General features: G+C 37.5%; 1 protein-coding gene across 7 annotated transcripts in view; it reads right to left on the bottom strand.

Annotated features, from left to right (window-relative positions):
• Window positions 1-24961, bottom strand: part of STAG1 (STAG1 cohesin complex component) — a 185976-nt gene that overhangs the window by 22678 nt on the left and 138337 nt on the right. For all 7 annotated transcript variants that reach the window (XM_067002100.1, XM_067002097.1, XM_067002098.1 and 4 more), the window contains 8 exons: window positions 24784-24876; window positions 24572-24661; window positions 24187-24390; window positions 22106-22176; window positions 16664-16751; window positions 15050-15130; window positions 6257-6349; window positions 2412-2586 (listed from right to left, as the gene is read on the bottom strand). In XM_067002100.1, the coding sequence (XP_066858201.1) occupies window positions 2412-2586; window positions 6257-6349; window positions 15050-15130; window positions 16664-16751; window positions 22106-22176; window positions 24187-24390; window positions 24572-24661; window positions 24784-24876 (895 nt within the window). The remainder of the gene's footprint in view (window positions 1-2411; window positions 2587-6256; window positions 6350-15049; window positions 15131-16663; window positions 16752-22105; window positions 22177-24186; window positions 24391-24571; window positions 24662-24783; window positions 24877-24961) is intronic.

Genomic DNA, 24961 nt, shown 5'->3' with positions numbered 1-24961 from the left:
GACTCTTTTGCTGCACTCTTACTGTAGTTTCCACAGAGCCAGAGTGTGTTAGTCATATATTGTACCACAGGACACCTCTTACAAGCAGTGGAGTTGACTGTGAGTATGTATACATGATGTTTTTTGGATGATTTAACCCATAGAATTGAAGCCCAATAGCATCCCCTCACCCCCCTATTTTTCTTCATTTCTTTTTATAGTTACTGATATGTTCTGAATACCTAAAGTTGTAAATCATCACACGGACTTCATGGAGTCAGAGTAGCATTAGGGAATGGAGATTACATAAAAAGATCTTCATCCATCTTTTTGCTGTCTTCCCAGTCCAATCACAGGATGTTAAAAAATCCTAATGTTCCTCAAGAGCCAAGAAAAATAAATACTGTCCTCCTAAAATCTATTCTTGATTTATTATTCTGAACTTTGAACTCACAAAGTATGATTAACTTGCACTGTGGATTTCTGGTGGAGTTGTGTGTCAAAATGCATTCTTCTCAGGCCACTGTAACCCTTAAAAAGATGCTCAAAAAAGATGTTATCTAGAAGGCTGAAAGGACCTTTAGAGCAAGAATAAATTCTCTGAGACCGTAGTTCTACCCACTACTGTCTTAACAGATCAAAAATAGCACTTACATGCCACCATAACATACAAGTAACTGAGTTCAATGGAAATTCAGAAAATGTGCAAAAAGAACACTACAGTACACATTCAGCACGTGTTTCATATTTTTCGACCATCTGGGAATCCATCGCTTGTCCAAAGATATTTAGGATTCAGAAGCTGGGTACCTCTGTATCTCACTTAGGCATTTGTAACACACAGCAGAAGCGAGTTATTTAAAAACAGATGTCAATGACAAATCCAACCCTTCCTGACTGAAAGCCAAAAATCTCAAGTCATCCTTCTGAGGAAGTAGAGATGCTTTAACTCTCGCTTCTCAAAGCATGGCCACACACACACAGATGCCTAGGAAATAACAACAAAGCAAGCAAGCACACGCAATACTTCTCCAAGCAGTCTCCCAGTCTCCAATGATTTTCAAATCAATCCTGAGCTCGATTTATTATTTTTTTTTTTTGGGTGAGGGGGGAGGGGTGGGGGGAAAGCAGAGTGGGTATTTATTTAGTAACACCAGAGTTTCTTAAGACCATCCTTGCCTAGAGCTTTGATGGTAAGATTCGTCTCACAGTCCTGTAACTCTGTTTTGAAACTTGAAAGGATTTTTCTTCCATGTACTGTTCTGTCGTACTTTTTCCCTTGAAGCCATACTAAATATATATATAAATACTTAAGTTCAACAAGGCCAAGTGCCGGGTCCTGCACCTGGGGCACAACAACCCCAAGCAGAGCTACAGGCTGGGAGATGAGTGGCTGGAAAGCTGCCTGGCAGAGAAGGATCTGGGAGTACTGGTTGATAGGCAGCTGAATATGAGCCAGCAGTGTGCTCAGGTGGCCAAGAAGGCCAACAGCATCCTGGCCTGTATAAGAAGCAGTGTGGCCAGCAGGGCTAGGGAAGTGATTGTGCCCCTGTACTCGGCTCTGGTGAGGCCGCACCTCGAGTACTGTGTTCAGTTTTGGGCCCCTCGCTACAGGAAGGACATGGACGTGCTCGAGCGAGTCCAGAGAAGGGCAACCAAGCTGGTGAGGGGTCTGGAGAACAAGTCTTACGAGGAGCGGCTGAGGGAGCTGGGCTTGTTCAGCCTGGAGAAGAGGAGGCTCAGGGGCAACCTCATCGCTCTCTACAGTTACCTTAAAGGAGGCTGTAGCGAGGTGGGGGTTGGTCTGTTCTCCCACGTGCCTGGTGACAGGACGAGGGGGAATGGGCGAAAGTTGCGACAGGGGAGTTTTAGGTTGGATGTTAGGAAGTACTTCTTTACCGAAAGGGTTATTAAGCATTGGAACGGGCTGCCCAGGGAGGTGGTGGAGTCACCATCCCTGGAGATCTTTAAAAGACGTTTAGATGTAGAGCTTAGCGATATGGTTTAGTGGAGTACTTAGTGTTAGGTCGGAGGTTGGACTCAATGATCTTGAGGTCTCTTCCAACCTAGAAATCTGTGATACTGTGGTAAATGAAGTCTGTCACTGAACTAAGACAGTATTTATTTTCAAAAATACTGCAGAGGAAAAGATCAGTAAATAATTTTGTACGGATTAATAAAATGTAGTTTACAGGCCAGTCCCATGTCTTCTGAAAACACCCATTTTTATGAAGTGAACTTTGTAACTACTTTTTCTTCTTTAACAGACATAACATTGAATACTTCATATTCACACTTATCTCCCCCCCCCCAATAAAGAACAGTAATTCTGAAAACATTTTTGAGCAAACTTTTCTGAAAATTCTATTTTCTTCTCTCTTACGTGTTTGTTACGGAAAAAGGTAAGTAGAAAACATGAAGGCTAAACATACCCATGCTCTGGTTTTCATCATCTTGGTCAATGAAGACATGGTCCATCACAAAACTGAGAAGTTCTGACTGAAGGCCTGAGTCTGGATTAAACACCAAAGGCTGAAGACCTTCTCTACCTCCAGTCATCAGCTGATGACTAAAAATCATCAAGAGATCACAAAGCAGCATGAAAGCCTGAAAGGTAAAAGAGATGTATTAAGAGTAAGAAGCGTACGTCAAGTAAGTGCAAAACAAAATAACATTTATCTGATTTCTAAATGTTTTCCCACTATTATTAAACATCCGTCCTTAACTATACTGATTCATAGCTTTTTTTGTGCTGTGAGAAGCGTCCACTAGGGTTTCCATTATCTTTAAAGTATTATGCCTTTTATTTCTAATGTTGGGAACTGTGTTTACCCCTCTTACCACATCCATGATACTACACTTCCATTTCTTCTCTACGAGAACTCTAAATATACCTCTGCTCCAAGGACTGTAGTAAAGAAAAAACACCTCTTGTTGATAAACAGATAGAAAAGTTAAATGAGAAAAAAAAAAAAAGAGTAACATTATAAGGTAAAATCCAAGCTGAGTCATTCTCAGATCCTGAAAATACAGGGAAACAGATGTAAGCAATGAAATCTTTGCAGAATTTCTCTAACAATTCTCTGTGGAAACAATCAAGTAATTCTGCATGGCTTTCAAATCTAGGTAACAGTCTATCAGGGAAGAATTTTTAATGATTTTTACTCATTACTGTTATACCCTCATTACCTGGGAAAAGAGAAAAAGTAGCTATAAGTAATTTTGTTTCTTTCAAGGGTTTATCTGTATACTCTCATGCATGAGAATAATACTGTTCTCCCCAATGGCTTATGTTGGAGCAGTATAACTAGCTGTATTTATTTGCATTACATTCAATGCCTGAGCATCTTTCAGATAGAATTTCTTAATCATTTTAGTTTCTCTATCTTTAACCTTTGGTTCTGAGAATGGAGAAAGAGAGGAAGGTTTAAAGTATAAATGTGCAAAAAGACTCCTAGAAGATCAACGCTGGATACGCTGCGTCTTTCCCAGGAGCCTGCAGGAGTCTCACTCCGGGCAGTATCAATCACAATTCCCAGGTAGGGGGTAGGCCAAAGGGGTTTTCAAATGAACGCAGACTGCAGAATAGCCCTGTCTGATTAATGAAATCCAGCATAGGCTTTAATTCAGCCCTATATTCCCCTCTACAAACAGCTGAATGCATGCTTTTATAAACTCCCACCTATTAGTGTTTAAGACTGACTTTAGAACAAGTGTTTAGGTAGGTGAGGAGAAACACAGTTAAATGTGTATTTAAACATACTTTCGAACGTTCAGAAAAGCTGTGAGAGCAACCTGCTTTACAAACCTCCAACATGAAAGCTTTGTGAATTCTGAGTGTCAGAGCAGCTCACTCATCTCGTGGAGTATGTTATAAAATCCGAGTGAGCTACACTTACACAAGAACAAAATGCAAATAGTTGTAAACCATGATCAATTTAGACTTTGGAGACAGGTGCCAGTATTTGGGATTTTTCTTCACAGCATCCAAAAAACATCGGGATTGATTTCAGTGATGATCTCAGCTGCCCTAAACTCCTTTGACATGCATTTGACATTTGACATTCAAGCTAATACTAATGTAGACCTCTAAAAAACAGGTGGATACAAATCACACACTGAAAGTTTTTATTTCTGATCAATATAAAGACAGCATGTACAAATGTCTATATATTGTAAATATGTCTAGTCACAGATTTATTTCACTCAGTCTAAGAAAATTTGGAATGTTTCAGTTCTGTTTCTAATAAATACTTAACACATTTTTCTCTCCTTCGATATGTAATTGATCTTCTCTGAGAATAATGTATAGATTAAGAAACAAATAAGCTAGTGAGAAAATATAACATGAATTCTCAAAAGATCTAGCAAAATAAAAGGATTAAGGAACAGTTCCTGCACTTGCAGAAAGAGACTTTTTAAGGAAGAAAATTAAAAAGTTCATAGAAGAATTAGTTGGAAGGTCTCTAGCCCAACCTACTCTGACTGGGACTCTTGCTGTCTCTACATCTGGTTGGCCATGGCTTTGTCTAGCAGAGTCTTGAAAACTTCCACAGAATTGTGAACTGAAAAGGAGCTTCTAAGAAACGTTTAAATTACCAATGAAAAGAAGATTTGAGAGAAAGAGAATTAAAACATTTCAAAATACATCAAGCACAAAAACATGGCAGTAATGGTAAGGATCATTTACCATTTGTTGATGTAGAAGCAACATTAAACCTAGTTTATGCTAGAATCGTTAGTATTTTCATGAAGTTAGACATTATCTTCACATTATACAATGTTAATAAAATATATTCTATGTTAAGAGTAACTACTCAGAGTACTAAATATAATTACGAAACTTAAATCTGCTGCAAGACAATGACATATAAGAGTCCTTTAAAAATACATAAGGTAGGAAGATCTCTGAGCCTTTAATATTCATATTTATCAACTTGCAGAACACAGCGTAAATGCCAAGCAGAGCTATCTTTTGAAAAAATAAAACTATCTTTTAAGAAGTATTATCTTTTAAAAAAAACATAAGCAAGTAAATGTGTGCCATTTAGTTAGTCTTTGCAAAATCGTGGAAGTGCTGACACAGAAATGCAATTTTAGACAACTAAAAGATGTCAACAGACCTGATAGAAATCAGCAAACATTCCTAAGATCTTTGCAAACAAAGCAGCTATTGTTTATTGTAGAGACCACAAATTATTTCAACAACTCCTTGGATTTAATTTCTTTTATTTCAATTTCTAGACATACATAGCAGAAGCTTCTCACTCTGTGCATGTGTGGCTTTCCAAAAATCTAACACAGATAACTGGATAACTACACTGAATCCCCCAAAATGGATACCTTACTATAATTATATTTCATAAACACAAACCTTTGGCATACGCTCACATGTAGACAAATGTACGCACTTATGTTTTCAGTCAGCTTTCCAAATAGGGAAGCACAGCAACCTGAGCTGTAATGACCACATTCACGAGAATCTAAAAAACCCCCTCCAGATCTTGTTTTTTATATAATGAAGACACTGTGTAACTGGATATTTTTTTCTGATTTACCAAGGCGACATAACTACCAGTCAAGCAACTAGTTTTGCATAGTGTGAAACTACATTCTTAGTGCAATTCAGAGTATTTTTGTAAAATTAATTAACATAGATTTCCTGCTAGAAAATATAGAGAAGTATGATGTGTACTGCTAGAAACCTCAGTTTTCTCTCATTAGCTACCATGGGTAAAAGAGACACAAAAATTAGCATGCATTGCTACATTTAATGGAATTATTAGGATGACAAAATAATGATAAATATCAAGGCTTCAATTCTTCCAATCTAAATTCAGACATTTGACTTGTGTAGGAAAGTAGTCACTCTAAATTCTCTATTACTCAATACTAGGGAAAAAAATCCAGAAACACGCAGAGAAAGATTTAGCCAATTTGAGGTCTCAATCATCCTCTAAAAGTGCCTGTTTCTGTCTATTAATACAGTAATTAAGTAAAGGAATAGACTTTAATTTTTGGTGATTCAGTTAGATGCCTACAGACAGCTGAACATGAGCCTAAGCATCCACTATTATATCAAAAGTGAATCTGACATTAGCTGTGCTTTGAAGGTAATTTTAATATAATTCTTTTTATGAAGTGTTTGTTCAGTTTTACTTAGACAGAAGGCACACATGACTTTATTTTAACTTTGGTGTAGTAAGTGTCATCTTGAGTTTTCCTACAGTTCAATACTCACACTTTTGTAAAAGCATGTGACAGACATTTCTCTTACCTGTTCTTTTACTGGAGTGTTGACATTTGATAGACACTGCTGGCAGACAGCCAGAAAGGATTTCACAGTTTTCCTCAATACCAGTAAGTCCTCCTAGAATAAGGAATAAAAGGGAAATATATAAATATTAATAAAAGTTTGCTAGAACAAATCAAAACAAGAGGATGGTGATAATTTCATACATTCAATCCTATACACTACCAAAACATAGACAGAGGCCATAAAACGTATGCTATTCATATAGCACAGAGTAAAACAAGTCATTATTTTTCAGAAGAATGGCCCAAGGTTCCTTGTAATAAATACTACTAATAAAGCAATACATTCCTGAGGTAATATTATCTGTATTTTATTTGGATGTAGAGTATAAATGTTTCAGAAGAAAATGTTCAATACATCAAGGTCAACACACATGGTGGTTTATAAAGAATTCTGTATGTAGATTAATCAATGTGAACAAAAAATACCAATAAGGTGTCTTGAGTTCAACAAAAACATTCCCCTAACCATGTGCAGATGTTGGAAATGTGAAGGCATATCACAGAAATCTAATGACTTAGGGAAGAAGGAGGGAGGTTTGTTGATCTGGAGGAAGAAGGATTTGTGGGTAAAAAAAAAAAAATAAACAAATGCCTGGTTTGATCACCTTCATCTAGAGACAATCCATGTATATTTTAGCTGTGGGTACCAGAAGTGGCGGGTTCAATAGGAAAGCTGGGTACTTTGACCTGGGGCTACCTATGACGTACCCTGATGAATACGTATTTTTTTTACGGATAACAAAGTGAACTGGTGAAAACAAATCAAAATAAAACATAAGATACCGGAGCATAATCCTAAGTATGTAGCAAACAGCCACCTGGAAGTAAGAAATTACAGAAGAAAATATTTGTGAAAAGCTCCTATGTGAAAAGCTAGGACAGCCTCTGTCTTGTTGCCAAGAAATTTACTGAAAACTACATAGCTGGGCACCTACTTAATTACTCTGTTTACATTAGGACCAAACTCAACACAGGGAACAAAATACAAACCACAGATCACTAGGACTTTGTGTTAGCTTCATGTTTTGTCAAAATGACCAGCTTTGTCAGCACTGATTTACAGATTCTGCTACTCTGCATTGCTCAGGCGATACAAACACAGCTTCTGCCCTGTCTGCCTCTGTCCGGCTGCATTTCTTACATTCACCTGCAAGCATTGCTTTGAAGATCTTTCTCTTCCCTTTCGCCATCAGAGATTTCATATAAAGGAGGGCTCGTCACAGCCATTAATTCACACTGAGGCTGCTGGCATACCACTACTGCTGCCATTCCCTCCATGGTACCTACCTGTATCAGCTTTCCGATGGAAGACAGTGTGCCCTACAGAACAACATCTAACCTAAATCTAAAGAACCTACATAGTGCATATGCACTGATTTTTGATTATGATGGATGCTCAATCCATACGGCTCATTTCTAGTGTTAATTTCTTTTATTGCACCCTATCGTAAGATCTTGTTATTCTTTGTTTACTGAAAGACTTTTTGTGGCCCATATGCTCTTTCTGTACTGATTCACAACAGAAGGCAGGTCTGCACTGAAGCAACCAGTGTGTTCCTAAATCTCTGAACCTCTCGTAATTTTCAATAGACTTAAGTGTGGTTTTCTAATCTGGACTCTGAAGATCTATGAGTTATATTGCCTTCTTACTCCTAATCATTTTTCTCTGTTAATAAAGGCAAGGATCCCTTTCTGCAACTGCATTACACCACGATTACATGACGTGTAAGGTAGCTCTGCTCTCTTCTAAGTCACAACTTTCCACTGATCAGCATTCTTGTTCCCAGATATGTCTTCTGTTTGGCTGCATTAAAATGCCTCTTTGCTTATTTAATTGTAATTTGTTTATCAACTGATCTGCATTTTAAAAAGTTTTACTTTACCTTCCCTCATAATTGTTAAAAATAATAATCAGTTTTTAGCTGCAAATGGATTCCTCTTGGAATGCATCAGAAGCTGTTGCATTGTGTGATGATTTCCCAATTTCAATTTTCATCTAATATATTAACCAGTTTTGAGATACTGAATATAAATTACATTAAATGCACATATTAACCTGAAATGCAATGTGATACTAATGTCCACAGAAATTGGTATTTCAAAATAGTGTTTTTATCAGTCAAAAATACAATCTTCTCAAGAACAAATTTCCTTATTCCTTCCAGTCTCATTTGTTGGCCATGTTCTTTGTGTCCTTCAGCCTTGTACTGACTGTTTTCTATCAGCCATTCCAAGTATTTTACCTAGGACTGATGCTAGGCTTATACGTTTGCTGTGTTACATAATCATATGATTTATGCCTTTAAATATTGGTATTACAATCACTTCAATTTCTATCTATCTATAGAAATTGCTTTTCATCATAATTATCTCCCATTTAGATGCTAGCGAATTCAAAAGAGAAACTAAACCCCACAAAAAATCCTAGATAAAGGTTAAAAATTGCATGTCTCCCATTTTTCTTTCTGTCAACAGCTGAATAACACCTAGGTATACGCTATTTATTATCCTCTTGCTTGCCGGCATGACAAACATTCAATTTGAAAAGTTAGAAACAGCAAAAGAAAGCCCCCCTGAACAGTGCAACAGAGCCATCTGGAACTTTGCTAAATTTGGAGAAATCCCCAGACTACTGTAGAGTGGTAATGATTTTATTTTTTCTTTTTTGCTTATTTGTCTGTTTGTTTGTTTAAGAAAATGGTATGGAAAAAAATGAATTTGATTTTCAAGTCTTTCACCACTCTAAGGCACACAGCCAAGGTTCTTGAGGTGTGATTACATGCTATGTGGGCTTCAGCAGAAGAATGGTATAAAAAATTTACTGTCCTCTAGGTTGCTAAGGTAAAGCCATGGGGTCACACTGCGAACTGAATTACTGAAGTGACCCAGGATAAAAATAATCGTTTCCAGAACTGTACAGCTTATATCTTAAAATTTAACTAGTACATGGAACAAGAATGAGCCACTAAGAGCAAGGACTTAGACTGTTTTTGCCACCAACTGTAACTGAACAACTGTATTCACAAGACTTACCTAAAATTTTGCAGTTATTTTCTAGCTTTAAACTGAAGTGTTCCCCCCCCCCCCCCCCCCCCCCAATTTAAGCTTTTCAGAAATGCTGTACTTTTGCTAGTGGCTTTTCTTCATATTTTCCCATTGCCTTTCCTCTAAACTACTTGTATTGAGTATTCACTTCCTTCTTCTTGCAACTCCAATTCTTTGAGAAACATTACAATGTTCAAGAGCCCTTAGCTCTCGATGCTACTGTGGAGCACAACCTTTTGCACCTTGTGACTCTTTTCTTCCCTTCAGCATTTTGTGCTTGCTTTCATTGTGCCAATATAAATATGAAAAGTCACCAAGTCACTACGTTGTTCCTGAAATCCCTCTTTAATTCCTCTCTACTAATTCCTCCGCCTACTAATCAGCTAGTAATAGCTATGCATTTGGCTAGTCTGGCTGCTGCTCGTTCAGAACTGTTTCGCCTTTGTCTTGCCTATGAATGCCTGCTCTATTCATCCTTTTTCTTACTGTTGCAAGATTTAGGACTCTATTCTTCTATAGATATTTCCTTTTCATTATGTACATGTACAGTGCATTGTACAACAGTCCCAGGCACCTGGTTTATTGAATACATGCATAGATCTAGATGGAAAAAAAACCTGTATAATCTAATACCTGTCTTCTACCTCAAAACACTGGACTTGTTCCCCATGATCTACAGACAAGAGAACTCTCACTGGGAAATTATCAGTTTCCTTTGAAACTACCTTCAAGCCCCTTTTAATTTGAAGAAAGCTTTTTCTCTAGGCTACAACAGACCGGTCCCACAAATGGCACAATATAAATCACCTCCCCCGAGCAGTGTGCAAGTTACCACGAAGAGCCCTGCTCTGCTCACCGACAGCCACGGTCCTGGCCTCGGCCTCTTCTGAACGCTTACAAGAGGCAAGGCCAATGATCAGAGCACTGGAGTAAGGACACTTCCAGGCTTACGCATTTCATCCTTACCCACCAATCAATGTTTCCTTCCAGATTTTAGACTCCAAGATGACACTACAGGATGCCATTTTTTTCCACAGGACACCTTGAAAAAGAGTTTTGAAATAACTCTGTCTCAACTCTGTGCTGTATTTAAGTTAACTGGTGGAATCTTACTTGGCAGAGAATTTGGACTTTCTTACTACTTCAAATAATCAGTTATTAAAGACATTAAAATATCTTCAAAGTATTCTATGCTGGTATCATTCTCTTAAGCATTATGATCAAAATTGCAATCTGCAAACCATATTACACAGTGTGGGGAAATCTGCAGAGCATCCTCTTGGTAATAAGCCTGGATACCAACAGCCGGTATGATGAGAACATGAGTGCAACAGTGTGTGTGGACAGAGCAGCCACCACCAACCGCTCCGAGGGGTTGTTTGCCTAAAAACCCATAATGCTAAAAGGAAAGTTAACAATGAAGTTGCTTAAAATGACCGGATTAAACAGTAACCAGGAGATTACCAAGAAGCCTTTGAGAAAAGCAGAAATCACTTTGAAAAGAATTACAAAAGAGTTGTGAAAATTTGTGATCAAGGAGCCCCCTTGGGGTGGAGCAGTGGGGCAGTGAAACCATGCCAGACATGCAGCGCTGCCACCGTTCCCTAGGCCTCGCGGGGCATCCTCCCTGCTGCAAGCCCTAAGTAGCCTGCATCCAGCTGAAGGACTGCCAGTCTGGGGTGCAACACGTGGGAACGCACACCTCAAGGGTGTCCAGATGACTCTGTAGAGTGCTTTGCACTGGCATACGGATTTGCAGACTGGAGGAAGTGGCATGGATATACATGAAGCTGGAGCACCCTCATGTCCAAGAGCAGCCGTGTGTAAGTAGGGGATCTCCTGCTCCCTAAAGAAGGGCAGTGGACATACACCTCCCACGTCCTGTGGGAGTGGAGGTGTACATGTGTAATTAAATGTGTGTGTAACTCTGAATTGTGTATGTTGGGGAGGGGATTGGAGTCAATTGTGAATAGTTACCAGCAGGGTACTTCAAAATGTGTACATGTTAATTAGCATTTCTGAAGTGTCAAATATTGTGGTTTACCTGCTGTATTGCTGATACTGATCCTGGAGATGTATTTCACTGCTTGCAGGTCAATTTTGTGTCTTTAATAAATCAATAAGCTGTCTTGACCCTAATTTGATTTAAACAAGAGTCAAACAGCTTTTCCCTGCCACACATATTAAGCCTACACACCAGTACCCCTAGCCTCATGTAGTCAGCCAGAATCCAAGACATGCCCAACAGCTGTAATACAAAGTGTCCCTCAGAAAGCAATAAATGTATCCTGGGTTTGGGCATAATGCCTGCCACGGTGGTCTAAACAGACAGCTTCCAAACAAGGGCAATCCTTTTGCGAGAGAGGCTGTATTTCTGGAAGAGCCATCTGAACACCAGATAAAGAATAACTTCATTCTTAAAAGATTCTGTTCCCAGTGGTATATCCCTAGCTGTCATGTATGACCTTACCCCAGAACCAAATTATTAACAAAATTATTAAGCAATTTTGAACTCTGCTCAAAGAACTCACTTTGAAAGAGCAACAGAGCAACTACTATTTGTGAGTATGACCCAGCTGGTAGCGGATGAACATTTCTTACAAATCAATCCCTCCATCTCTGATCTCTCAGCCTGGATGCTCAAGGGAAATCTAAAAATATCATCTTCTAAACATGAGCCTGGGAACACAATTCATAAATCTACTAGATACAAGACAAACAAAGACTTGGACAGATTAGTTTTACAGCCTATTATAAATTATTTTCTCCCCGTTAGCCTTTTCATCTGTCACCTATCTTCCCTTCCCTTCCCTTCCCTTCCCTTCCCTTCCCTTCCCTTCCCTTCCCTTCCCTTCCCTTCCCTTCCCTTCCCTTCCCTTCCCTTCCCTTCCCTTCCCTTCCCTTCCCACTATCCAGCTCCTACCTCCCACCTGGTAGCTTCTTATCACCTCCAATTCCCTTGCTCCCACCTTCCTATAGGTACGAACAACCTTTTCCTTTTCTTTCAGAGACAGCTTACCTGGTCTGTATCTAAACAGAAACCATGAAATTATTCTCACTTTATATTTTGCATTGAAATCTGCTGTTATTTTAAACCTAAAGGGCTTATGTGCCCAAAATCCTATCATTTTTTTACAGCTATATTCATTGGTCTATTAAAGATACTACTTCAGTCTACAAAGCATCACCTCCATATGTCCTTAGATGTACAGAAAAGCTACAGCTACAGAAAAGGACCACTAGAAAGCTAGATGGATCTACATATTACAATAATGTGTCAGAACTGTTCATTTAAGAGCCTGAATAACTTCAAAATGTTAATGAAATACACCATTCTTCATTCTGATATGCTCCCCATTAATGACTTTGTCTTCCCATACATCTTACTTCTGAAGTGATTGATTCCATTTAATGTCTGCTAACTTATAAGCAAGCCTAAATCACGGCAAACAACCATGGGTAAAATGATCTAACAGATTAAAGGATGGATATACTGCACTCTGGATTCATTTTCACAGTCAACAAATTAAAATTAAAAGTTTCATATAAAAACACATAGGACAAACACATGGGCAAAGCTGAGGCTCCTGTTCAGGTAGGAAGAGCTGAAGGGCATCAATGGAGTGCTCCGTAGAGCTAAGGATGCAAAACATTGATTACTTTTGTAGGTGTGAGGTGAAACCCCAAACATTAAAGTAATAAGAGCTCTCTAGTTTAGAGTGATTATGATTTTCACTGGGGATTCCAGAAACATAATTGGCTTGTACTTCAAATAGTTGTTCACCACAGAGCTTTCATAGTCCTTTAAATTCCTATGATCCACAGAATGACTAATATGAGTCAGAACAGAATACATGAATAGTACTAGAAGCACATGAAAGGTCAAAGCTGTTTTTCATCCATTTCATAAAACAATGCATCATATAAATGTATCCTATTTTGAAAAGTAGGAAAAAATATACAACTGCACTGAGCTTGTCTGCAAGAAAAACCCATTTACTAAAGTAAAGGGCCTTTTCTCTTTCAGTTTAACTGGACCATCCTGTTGACATTGCAAACAACAGACCACATTAATACCAAAATTGCAAACAACAGACCACATAAATACCAAAATGCAAACCTCTTGACCAGGTCTTGTACAGATAGATGACATATACATTGGCTGCTACCTGCATTTTATGGTAAGTATGCTTCTTTTGCTAAAATTTAGAGACAAGAAAACACAAAACCTTTTTTCCTGTAATGCTACTGGTTATCACTCTGCATGATCAATATTATACTGCACCACTTCACTGTATTTATTTAAAAAAATGGAAAAATGCAGTGAAAGGAGATAATAAGCTCACTGAATGCTCTGAGCTTATACAACCAGAGCAGGGCAAGACAGCATCCACTGCTCAAAGGCCCAGAAAGCAGGAGGACAGAGTTGCTGGGCATCTTCAGGAGTGGGTAAGTCACCTAGCAAATCCCCAACAATCAGAGCACTTGGGGAAGAATTTAATAAAGCTGTTGAAGGCAGCGCCTAGGCTTCAATGGTCGACCAAAGTGCTCTAAGTTCTTGCCTCCCTGCACCCAGTACAGATAACCAGCAGTCCAGTTTTCTTTACTAGGGAACCATTAGAACAAGATTTGGTGTGTTGGTTTTATGGACTTACAGGCTAACGTGTTATATGGCCTCCTGAATTTAGTTTTAGTTATTTATCTCCTTCTGTCAAAGTGAAATTTCTCCCTAAGGAAAACAATGCTGCTAGCTAGGAGGACTTGAGATGTTTTATTGTGATGAGATTCTGAATTCATTTAAACCAAACGGGATATATCCAGTTTTTCCAGTTATAAGGAATTGAAATGTGATACTAAATACTACTACCATGCCAAAGAGATTGAGAAAACACCTCCGAAATTCAGAATAAATAGTATCAATAATTCCTATTTTCTAGTAGCTCTTTTAAATGTCAATGTCAGCATTGAAAAAAAATTACAACAGAATTATCATTTTAAGTACATAAAACGCTGATTTTATTAGTACTTTAGTATAGCACTTTTTGAAGCTGATGGAGAAGTACACTTACTATTACAGTTTTCATACAACTTTAATGTGATGTGTTACTTCTGAAGAAGTCCTAAAAGACCAGGTATTGGCCTCTCGTTGAAAAATTGCTAAGGATAGGCCCTGGAAAAGCTAAGTATAATGATCAAGTTACATGTAACATTGTCCTTAGTGGATTACACTTGCATGCACTTGCTTTTTATTAGTATTGTCTCCTGCTAGTAAGTCTACATTTATATTTAGCAACATGAAAGACGTTTGTAAAAGGTAAACAAGCTAAATACACAAAAATCTAAGCTATCTGTGGTGTGCAAATCAGTAGCATTGCCTGCAACTGTTAGGCAAGCATTGTCAACTTATTCATTCATGCAAACTGCAAACTCACAATAAAGTGCATTAAGTATCTTCAGCAATAAAAATATAAAAATCAACTAGTATCGAACCCTGATGGAGACAAGCCTCTGCTGTTTGTTTGGCTTACTGAGACATATGCATGATATTAAACAGATCTTAAAGTAGTGAGTAAGTCAAAACAAACATTTTATATCAGCTTCACAAGGGCATGAAATAACTGTACTTGGTGGAGTTAAAGAGAATCAGGTCTTATGTCTTTTTAGGTTAAGCTGTGTTTCTTCAGCAAAGATTGTATAATCTACTTACTTTGGAAGGGGAGCCTTCAGTGATTTTTACCAGCTGCCAGAGAATAGAGTAATGCGAACACTGCAGCGCCTGAACAACTATCTGTAACAGAGGAAACACACAGAATCTGAGCATATTGGAAATATCAAACAAATCAGCAAAGTGTATGTAAAATGCATAACGCATTTTGAGGAGAAAAACAGGAGCAGCTCACAGGTAGTATCTTTAATTTTCAAGGGTACGTTTTTCCTTGGTCAGGTTGGTGCAATAAGAAACTAGGCTATTACAATGAAAAAAATACTGTGGATATGCTAGGAAACAAAACAGAACAGAAAACTGTGCCTGGGAATACAGCAAAAGGTGACATCACAGCATGACAGATGTACAACCCAACATCTACATATCTCAGTTCAAAAGTATTTGTTTAAATACCTCTAAATCTTACTTCACGAGTAAAAATGCCTTGAAATTTGTTCCATTATCAAATGAACTAGTAGCACAATTTTTAAAAACGAAAAAGAGTAAATAAATATTTTTCTCGTGGAAAGACAGGATTAGTATTTGTGATATCCTAAAAAGCATCAATGTCTTTTAAAAATTTCAGTTCTATAACAGGTGTTAAAAATTCCACAATCTTTTCAGTATGAAGATGCTTCCAACGGTTAATGATTCTGTGCATACTAAGTCAAGTTTGTAACAGCTTTTAGCTGCTTTAAAAAATGTTTTTTTAAAAGATATTACTAAAAGCCAAACTGTTCCTTTCCAGAAAACTCCTTCCAGTGGACTGAGGAAAGAAATACTGAGGAGACTTCAGGTTTCAGAAGTTTTTTTCCCCAAGGCCTTACAGAAGTATTTGAGGAGCTTACACACGTATCTACTAAGCCCAGAAGCTGAAAAGATGGCTGGCAGTTGCAAGAACATTTTTTTTATCTGCTGGCCCCTTCCCTCCAGGCAGCACAATTCCAGCATTAAGTAGCAAATGCAGAGAGAGCAGAAGGTCCCACTGCTTAAAGCCTTGGCTTCGAAACAGGCATGTGGCAATGAGTTTGGCTAGGAGAGTCAGTCTCTGTTATGGCTCCAGCTACTTTCACCTCCGTTGGCTGTGAGAAAAGCCTCAGACCTACCAACACCTCCTACCTCAAAAGCACTTCAACGGATGTCATGGATTTATTTTTTCCTAAATGAAGTTGGATTAGAATTAACAACTGGCTTCTAATTGAAATGAGAAAGGTTCGTGGTTTTCATAAGCACCCATTGTACCTTCAATGCACACTAACTGCAATAATTTGAACTGCAGCCAAGGTTTACAAATGATGGGTTTCTGTGTAAAGATCATGACTTATGGAGTGCTTTTCACAGCCAGGAACATTAGTTATTTCTTACTTTACAAATGAGAAAGGTGAAAGGTGAGGCAAGTAGCTCAAAATCACACAGAGTAAAAAGAAAAAACAAGAGCAGTATCCAAGATTTTCCACCTCATGGACAGCGCTTCACTACAAGAGTAACTTCATTTAAGACTCCATGATTTCCCTAAATAACTGCCACTAGTGCATTAATTTATTGAACTTCTCTATCACTAGAGTCTTTTAAACACTGAATCCTCAGATGATGCAAGACACATGTTGCTGATGGTACCTGTTCTGGCATAGCTCCATGTTCAATTCCAGTTCTTAGTAATCTGTAGCAGTTACTGAACAGATCCCATTTTGTGAGATCATGAGCACTAGAACGAGAGATAATAAAGAGATTAGTTATATTTCCCAAAACTCCACATCACAGCAAGAATATAGTCTGACCTGGCAGCTCAGTGAGCAGTTCGGTATTTTTGCAAAGCCGAGACAATAGAGTATGCTGACAAGGCAGCTGCACAATTAGTTCACATCAGGTTAAAAGCATAAGTTAGGTCTTCTGATGATAGAGGAAAAGAATGTTTTACTACATTATATTTCTGTAGGAGGGAGGTAAACTTGATGCATACCGTGCAACTCTAAAGTTACTTAAATGTAGCTACAATCCCCTTCTCAGTGTTGCCTCTAAATCATAATTGTTGCCTCTTTTGTTCTAAACTTTGGCAGAACTTCAGAAGGCACTTCTCTGGCATGCAGCAGAAACTATAGACCAACTGCAGTAGTGTATACTGAATGAAAAATTGCTTTAAGGAAAAATTACATAATCTTCTGCCTTATCATTTGGCAAAAAATAATATATTTTATCACTAAACATCCTGGAATATCTAAAGTCAGAATGATGTACATGTATATGAGACAGATATGGTGTTAACCACTCCCTCCATTCAGTGTTTCACATTTCAATTGTACCAACCTGATTTGCCATGGAGAGGAATACAAACGAGATTAGCAACATATACTTTATAGTCTTACACGCTTCCAACAGCTTATGTTATAGTTTTTTAATAAAGAACTGAGAAATACTAAATAAATTACAAAACATTAAGGTTACATGAAAGACAAGAATTATATTTCATAACAAATTTAGTTTTAATACTGTTCTCTAGTAGAGTAAAACTGAAAATTTGAAACCATTTATATGTTTATAACAGAGAATGCCACCTCAAAATAATAAAAAATGTGGTGATTAAAATACTCACCTGGAAGAAGAAGGGATGCTCAGACTGAATTGGCTGGTCTAAATTAGATAAAGCAGTCTCATCCGTCTAGCTCCCTTTCATCCCAGCACATTCATCACCAAGATATGCCCACTTTTCCCACCACTCTGCTTCTGCCCTGTGTTGGAGCTGCCTGACTTTGTTTAAATAATTAACTACCCTGCTCAGTGAGAAAGAATAATTCTCTACTTCTGTAATGAACAGAGGCTGAACCAGGAGCTCTGAGATCCTGCTGAGACCCTTAGTATGAAATGTTTCCCAGTCTGGAGTGTGTTGGCCCATAATCTGGAAAACCTCACCGATAAAATTTTCACAGAAAACATAGCACTTAGTGTCCTCGAGCTGAAAATAAATGAAGTATGCTCTCTAGGGTTGTGCCATTAAGCAAAGGTGCATCTTAACTTCTAATTAAGATCCATGAACAGAAGAAAAACTATAGGAAAATCTAAAATGAAGCAAAACAAACAACCCCCCCAACAAACAAAAAAGCAACATCTCCTCCACCTTCTGGATTTATCTTCAAAGTATGGAAGTAAAATATTTTATAGATAAATTATAGGCTGTCAGAGAAATGCCTCTGATAAGGCATATAAAGCACACAGATCCTGCTTCAGCAAATCACAGGGTTGCTAGCAAGGCAGAGTTGTACCTCCTTAATTACAGCACTGTAATTAAAGCAGTAAAATCTCCTTGGTGTGCAGAGGCAGATATCACCATAGATTATTCTACAAAGAATACAAAATGAAAAATTGTCTCACGTCTGTCTTTTCATTTTAGAGCCTTTACTGTCAGGCAGCTGTTGCAGGGGGCATTCCCCATTATCCTGACAGCTGGGGGCACCTTAGCTTTTTGCTTGGAGCTTGGCCTTACAACTGTCCTCAGGAAGATCTATCCAGCTTCCAAAGCTGAAAAATACTAACTAGAGACAATTTTGAGAGTATTTTTTTCAATATAAACTTCCTTGAATAAAAGCTTCCACATTAAATTTAGACATATTCTAGTACACTTTTGTCTCTTTTGAACTACTTAGCAACCAAAATGATAGTGAAAAAGATAACTTGGACACAACCCAATCCTCCACAAAGGTTCAGATTTTCCAACACTGAGGCTCCAAGAACGAAAATTCATACAACACAGCATTTTCCTTATCTTAATCCCTTCCATTTCAGAGTCTTCCTGGACTACAGAAAACAAGGCCCAACACTTCACCAAAGGAGGTTTATTTTCATCCCTATGGGTAGCACTGTCTGCTGGGGCGTATTTCAACCAGAAAGTAGTCAGATGAAGTAAAGGTACCATCTCCACAGTGTTTCTGAAAGCATGGAAAGAAGCAGCCTACAAAAATTCCTGGGAGCAGAAGTGATCTCTCTGCCCATGAAACTGTTCTCTTATTAAAGCAGCACAAAGTCACAGAAGCAGTACCTTGGGCTTTGAACAGCTCTGCTGGATGCAGTCTTATTTCTCTACTAAGGTTTCATTTATCATAATTTCTACTTCTTCCAGATTGAATAACTTAGTCTGAAGGAATCTGTTACGATGTATTGGTCAACTACTGGAAAAAAAGGTTAAGTGAGGGGTTTCTCTAACAGGAAGAGAAGATCTGATCATGAATATACCTGTCCTGGGAAGAGCCCTGCCTGATCCTGCTTATTCTGATAAAAAGACAAGTCGTGTCTGGAGAGTTACTATAGCCATCACCAAGCTTCTGAAGTCAGAGTGGAGGCAGGGAGGAATCAAATTCTGTATTATGTTTGAGGACTACTGGGCAGTAATAACAACAATCCTGATTTCTAAATAAGAAACAATGTTCTATACACAAGGGAGTATGGAAAAGGGCACATCCAGAGGAAAAGAGGTGATACTTGAGATTCATGTCATGGAATCAACTGGAGTGATTAAATAACAACTGCAGATATACAAACTGCTACAGCACTGATATATTAAGTGTGAAAGCTCAGATGAATTGAGCCTATATGGAAAGATTGTCTCCATGTATGTAAGGACAGAAAAAAATGCTTTAATGTCAGTGAGACCCTGGCAAAGAAAACAATCTTAGAAAACAAGCTTAGATGTTTACTCCAGGTGTTCTGTGCAGAAGACCTCAAAGAACTTATTATTACATTCTGAAAACTTGGAAATAAACATTGTAATGATGAATTTCATTCATATTGAAATACGAATATCCTTGTTTGATGAAAAGACCTCTATTAAAAAGTGTGCTGCAAACCCTTTTTGAAGTAGCTTTATGGCCTTTCCAACACATCCATCTCCCATTGAATTGGTTGCACCGTTCCAGAATGTAGGAAGATGGATCTTTTCTAGTACTGACTGACTTCATTAACAAACTTGATTTAAATTAGCTTAAATGGGAGGAAAACTGGGCAGCGAATATGGTCTACAGAATATCCCTCCTGATCTTCTAAGGATCCACTTTTAAAGTTAAGTCATTCCCAAATGAAAAATCGCCAAGAAATGATCCACTTGGAAAGAGGATTAGCTCAGGCTTGGGAAATCTCAGTACAGAAGGGTTTTTGGTCTGGAAGGCTTTTCTGATAATTCCTGCCATGGTCATTCCAACTTGCTGGGTTACTTTTTCCTGGAGTATGAAGAAGCAGTAACTACAAAGGAAACATAAGCACAAATAAGGTAAATTTCTGTCACTGAAACATAGGAGAGACTTGTTTCTATTCAAAGCCCCCAACAGCTGCTTTCCTTTGTCAGAGCAGTTTTATAAGATCTGAAAGGTATCTGTTGTTAGCCTGCAATTTCAACTTCTTCCATTGACTTTGGCTTGCGGTTGATGACAGACAATGACAGTATCTGACAAGAGCAACTGTACTTTGAGATAAGAATGCTCAATGCAAGTTTAGAATTGAAGATCCTAACCTCACAGCTAAAGATTTGGCAAAAATTCTGTCTCAGATGGTATGATTGTTTCCCTTCACAAGTAAGTCACGGTGGATGTAACATTCAGTAGAGAAATGAAAAGATTTCGTTACTTCTTTAGATGCAAGCAGATATTAATTAGAAATTCCCATTGAACTATAATCTTTCTATAATAATCTGTTATTTATAACAAATCTGCTGAGAAATGATACACAGCTGCTCTTCAGCTCTTTTAAGATTTGATTCTTTTCTCTTTCCTATTGTTTAAAGATGAAGGTAGACGTCCCTTACCCTAACTTGTGTGTCATTCCACAAAGCTTTGTTTAGAATTTGAAATCTCTCTCTAGAGAACTGGAAACCTAAAGGAAAAAAATAAATATGGGAGAACCTCAGGAAAGTCTTTAGATTTGTGCTTTTTTCTTCATTGTGAACTACAGCTTTCACCAGTCCTCTCAGGAAAAGCAGAAGTGGCTCCAGTGTGTTACCAGGGAGACTGAAAACCTAATTTGCACGTGTCAGCCTGCTGCACTACAGAAATTAGACACAATTTAATGATCTCTGCGGGACTCCTGTTGAATGGAAACAAAGAGCAGACAGTTCAGAACCGTACCATACAGTGATCCAATACAGGATTCAAGATAAGTGAATAGTAAGCACAGTAAGGAAAGAGAACCAAAACCCCCAAACCAAAACCACTAACCGGTATAAAAGAGGTGGCAGAAAAAAGATCCTCTCAAATCCTGTCATAAGGAAGAAATGATTTGTGGCTCTCAGACATCTGAATATGAAGCTTTCCTACATGCTTAACGAGAGCAATTACTTCCTATAGTTGATACAAGGGGAAGATTAGTTCTTTGTGCTATATACCAAAATTCAGACAATTCAAGTGAAAATTTCCAGGTTGCTCTACAAGTTACGAGAGTGCCCAAAGGTATAACTGAGAGCAGCAGAACCCTGGAAAGCTGCTGCCTGGTTCCAGTTGGCTGGTTCACCCTGAGCTTACTGAAGGAGAATCTGTGTAACCCACAAAGTAAAAATGTTGCCAACAACTCCACAAGAAACTATTCCTGGCACTTCAGCAGGAAGAGAAAGCATCTTCCAAATTTTTATCATCAATCATTAATTATTACTACTGCTCATTTTCCTAATTTTGAGCAGAAACACTTCAAAGGCATTGAGAAACTGAGAAAACAACTTCCTCCAGGGCCTTTCTAAGCTGAAGGTCAAAGCAAAGATTTATTTTGCATCCACAGGTGCCAGAGATAAGAAGTGTCCCTTGTGCACTGACTGTATGTCATGCAGAAGAGTATCATTTTTGTGGTAGAACAGGTATAAAATCATTTAGTGCAAGGGAGGTTATGCCATTTGCAAACCAAATCTGTAAAAGTAGCCATTAACTAACCAAGGACGCTGGTGAATCCAAGCAGTAGTACAAATGCCACCAGTCATTCATCAATCTCTATTTCGTATTTTACACCTTAAATGTTCTCATTTTTTAACACCAGACACCAGCTAATACTTGCTGAAATGATAACTGCAAATTTTCAAGGGAACAAAACACATACTTGTGAAAAGAGGTTAACCTCTTTAACGTTGAAAGAACATTGTATATGTCATCGTCATCAGCTTCTTCTCCCTAAAAATGAAAAGAAATTCATGAATGGAGTTCGGCAGTTCACCCGAGAGTACATTTCTGCATAGAGAGGAGCACATTTCTTTGAGGTTTTATGTTGACAGCAAAATGGAATCTAAATTTTACAATGACTTTTATCTAGATTCCGTAATAATAATAATTAAATAACTACTGCATAGCACTAGGAAAAGCAAGATCACCCAACAATATGCAAAAAAAACAAAAACAGAATCCTCCAGTAGTAGAAACCATTCCCTGGACAAAAAAAAAAAAAAAATCTAATTTTACAGAAAGGACTGAACTGCAATTTAACCATGAGCTGAAGAATGTGCTACCAGTATAAAGCCGAATGCTTGCCTCATTCTGCACCAGATACCTGCAGATGTCAATAGAAAGTATTTTAAAATGGTCAGTGGGAAAATTCCTTTCTTTTCATATCCTTCATTGCTATTCACTGTGTCACACACTGTAATACGTGACAATTACATTGCACAGAATGACAAATAGTCAGAACTGGATGGAAGCTTTTTTTGTTGCTTGTTTTTGGTTTTAAGATTTACAAATCTGGGGAGACAACAGTCCAAGAATAAATACTGCACAACTCAAACAAATCTTTAATTTTTCATTTTTTTTTACGTTTTAAAATATCATTATCCTAATATTTCCTTTAAACTGAAAAACAAGTGGAAATAAGATGCTTCTGAAACTTATTTTTTCCAGCAATTCTCTGAAATAGGTAATCCACTTAAAGCAATTCTTCTCCATTTTGTTTTGATCAATCAGAACAGTTGTTTAGCTGTTTTCCAGCTAAAGGCCAACAATTAAAACATCTCCCTGCATTCAGATGCAATTGTCAATCAATGTTTCTCTCATTATCAACCTAGTGGGAAGCTGTAAAACAATGTAATACTTGCTTGATTACAAGTATACAAATTTTCAAATATAAAATCTCTTTGAAATGATAAAATAAACTTATGAAAATCAGTTATTCTGCAAAGAATCATCCAGCAGAGAATATCAAAAAGGCCAGCATTTTAAATCCTTGCTATTGCTATATTCTTTCTTGCTTACTCTCACTTTTGTCTTATTTTTGTCTCCACATCTTTCTCCATGTCATACATCTTTATTTTTATTTACTCTATAAATAAAATTTTATTTTTATTTACTCAGTTTTTATCTAGTCTGAAATGACAAGTTTGTATGTATATAACATATTACTTAAAGACAAAAAACAATTTATTTAATACACAGTTCTAAAAGAAAGACTGTAGCTTAATTTTCTAGAAATGTACATCAAAAATTAAGTGGATTTATCACAATGCATGACAATATGATGTGCAGAAAAAGATCTATGCAGCCCCTAAGTTATGTTTAAAAAGCAGGAGAATTACAACAAATTAGGTAGTGCTACACAAATTTATGTAAAGCAAGAAAAAATGAGTAAGGTTTCTATCCTTATTTAATGTATTCTGTCTTATGCATTTTGAAGAATAAATTCTTCAGGGGAAGAAAATCCCAGACACCTCCAGGTTTCAGACCTGTATCTTTTTTTCCTACTTTCCAGAGCTCTTTCAATAGGCCATCATAAATATTTGACTAAATCCTCTCTTCCATTCAAGACTTAATCCAATTTTAATTCTGCAGCCTGCATATCCATTTGGGACTACTGGAATCACCCCAAGCATAAATGTAAATGCACCTTTCTCTGTATTTTTCCTCAGCTTTCACCTATTCATCCGTTTCATTTCACATGTGAACTGTTTAAATACTAGAATACATTTTCAGAAGTAGGATTTTCCTGTGGTCTTTGTTTTACAGCATCAATTCTTTGCAGATTTAATGCTAGTCCAGGGAATTTTCCACATGAAGAAATAGTTCCAAATAATTATGATACAGTTGCTGCTGTACTATCTCTTCACATTGGTAACTTCATGACTTAATAGGAATATTTTTCTCTAGTCTATCATAATGTATTTTACATAGTCTAACTAAATTCATTTTAAGGAAACAAACCTCCTGCAGCAGATCCTCTACAGAATGGTTGAATCGATCCACAAATTCATCAATAAGTTGGCTGTGGGCTATGTCAACTCTGTTTTGGATTGTATATTCTTCACTACAGAGTATGCTGTAGGTTTTGCTGCAGGCTTCAAGAACATCCGATTCCACATGCTTTTCCACAACAAACTTAATCTGTTTCAGTAAGGCATCCAGATGCTGTAGATCAGAAAAGAAGCTCAGCTTTCACCTTGTCCGAACAACGAAACTCAAAGAAAAAGTCAGTCAAAAATACACCAGGTTAGATTGCTAATATGCCAAATGAAGGCACAGTGCTGTGTGACTAGAATAACTATCAGATACTTGAAAGCAACCAGCATTCTTGCCCAAGGTACTATACCTTTTCCATTCTGCCAGTGCTATAGATTTCCAGATCAAAATACTGAGGGATTTGCAGGAGATTTGCAACCTTCTCTGCATCAGCGGAATACTAGAATGTCATTGAAACAAAACAAAACAGTGAAGTAAAAATAAACATCTACACTACAAAATAAAAAAGTTTAAAGTCAGTTGTAAATGCCAGTGAGCAATTTATTTTGTAGAAAATGGTACCTTTGACAGCAACATAGGAAGTGCAATAATGAAATGCTCAGTCAATTTATTTCTGTCATCTATCTGAGTTTTTCTTTCTTTTGCTGTCAAGACCTGCAAGTGATCAAAAATAGCTACAGTAAATATAATTTCTTCATATAGTATTAATTTTTTGATGTTGATATTAAAAACAAAAACT

Source organism: Anser cygnoides, chromosome 9, assembly GCF_040182565.1.
Source record: "Anser cygnoides isolate HZ-2024a breed goose chromosome 9, Taihu_goose_T2T_genome, whole genome shotgun sequence".
Taxonomy (NCBI): domain Eukaryota; kingdom Metazoa; phylum Chordata; class Aves; order Anseriformes; family Anatidae; genus Anser; species Anser cygnoides.
The sequence above is the reverse complement of the archived record's forward strand: the minus strand, read 5'-3'. Positions and strand labels throughout refer to the sequence as shown.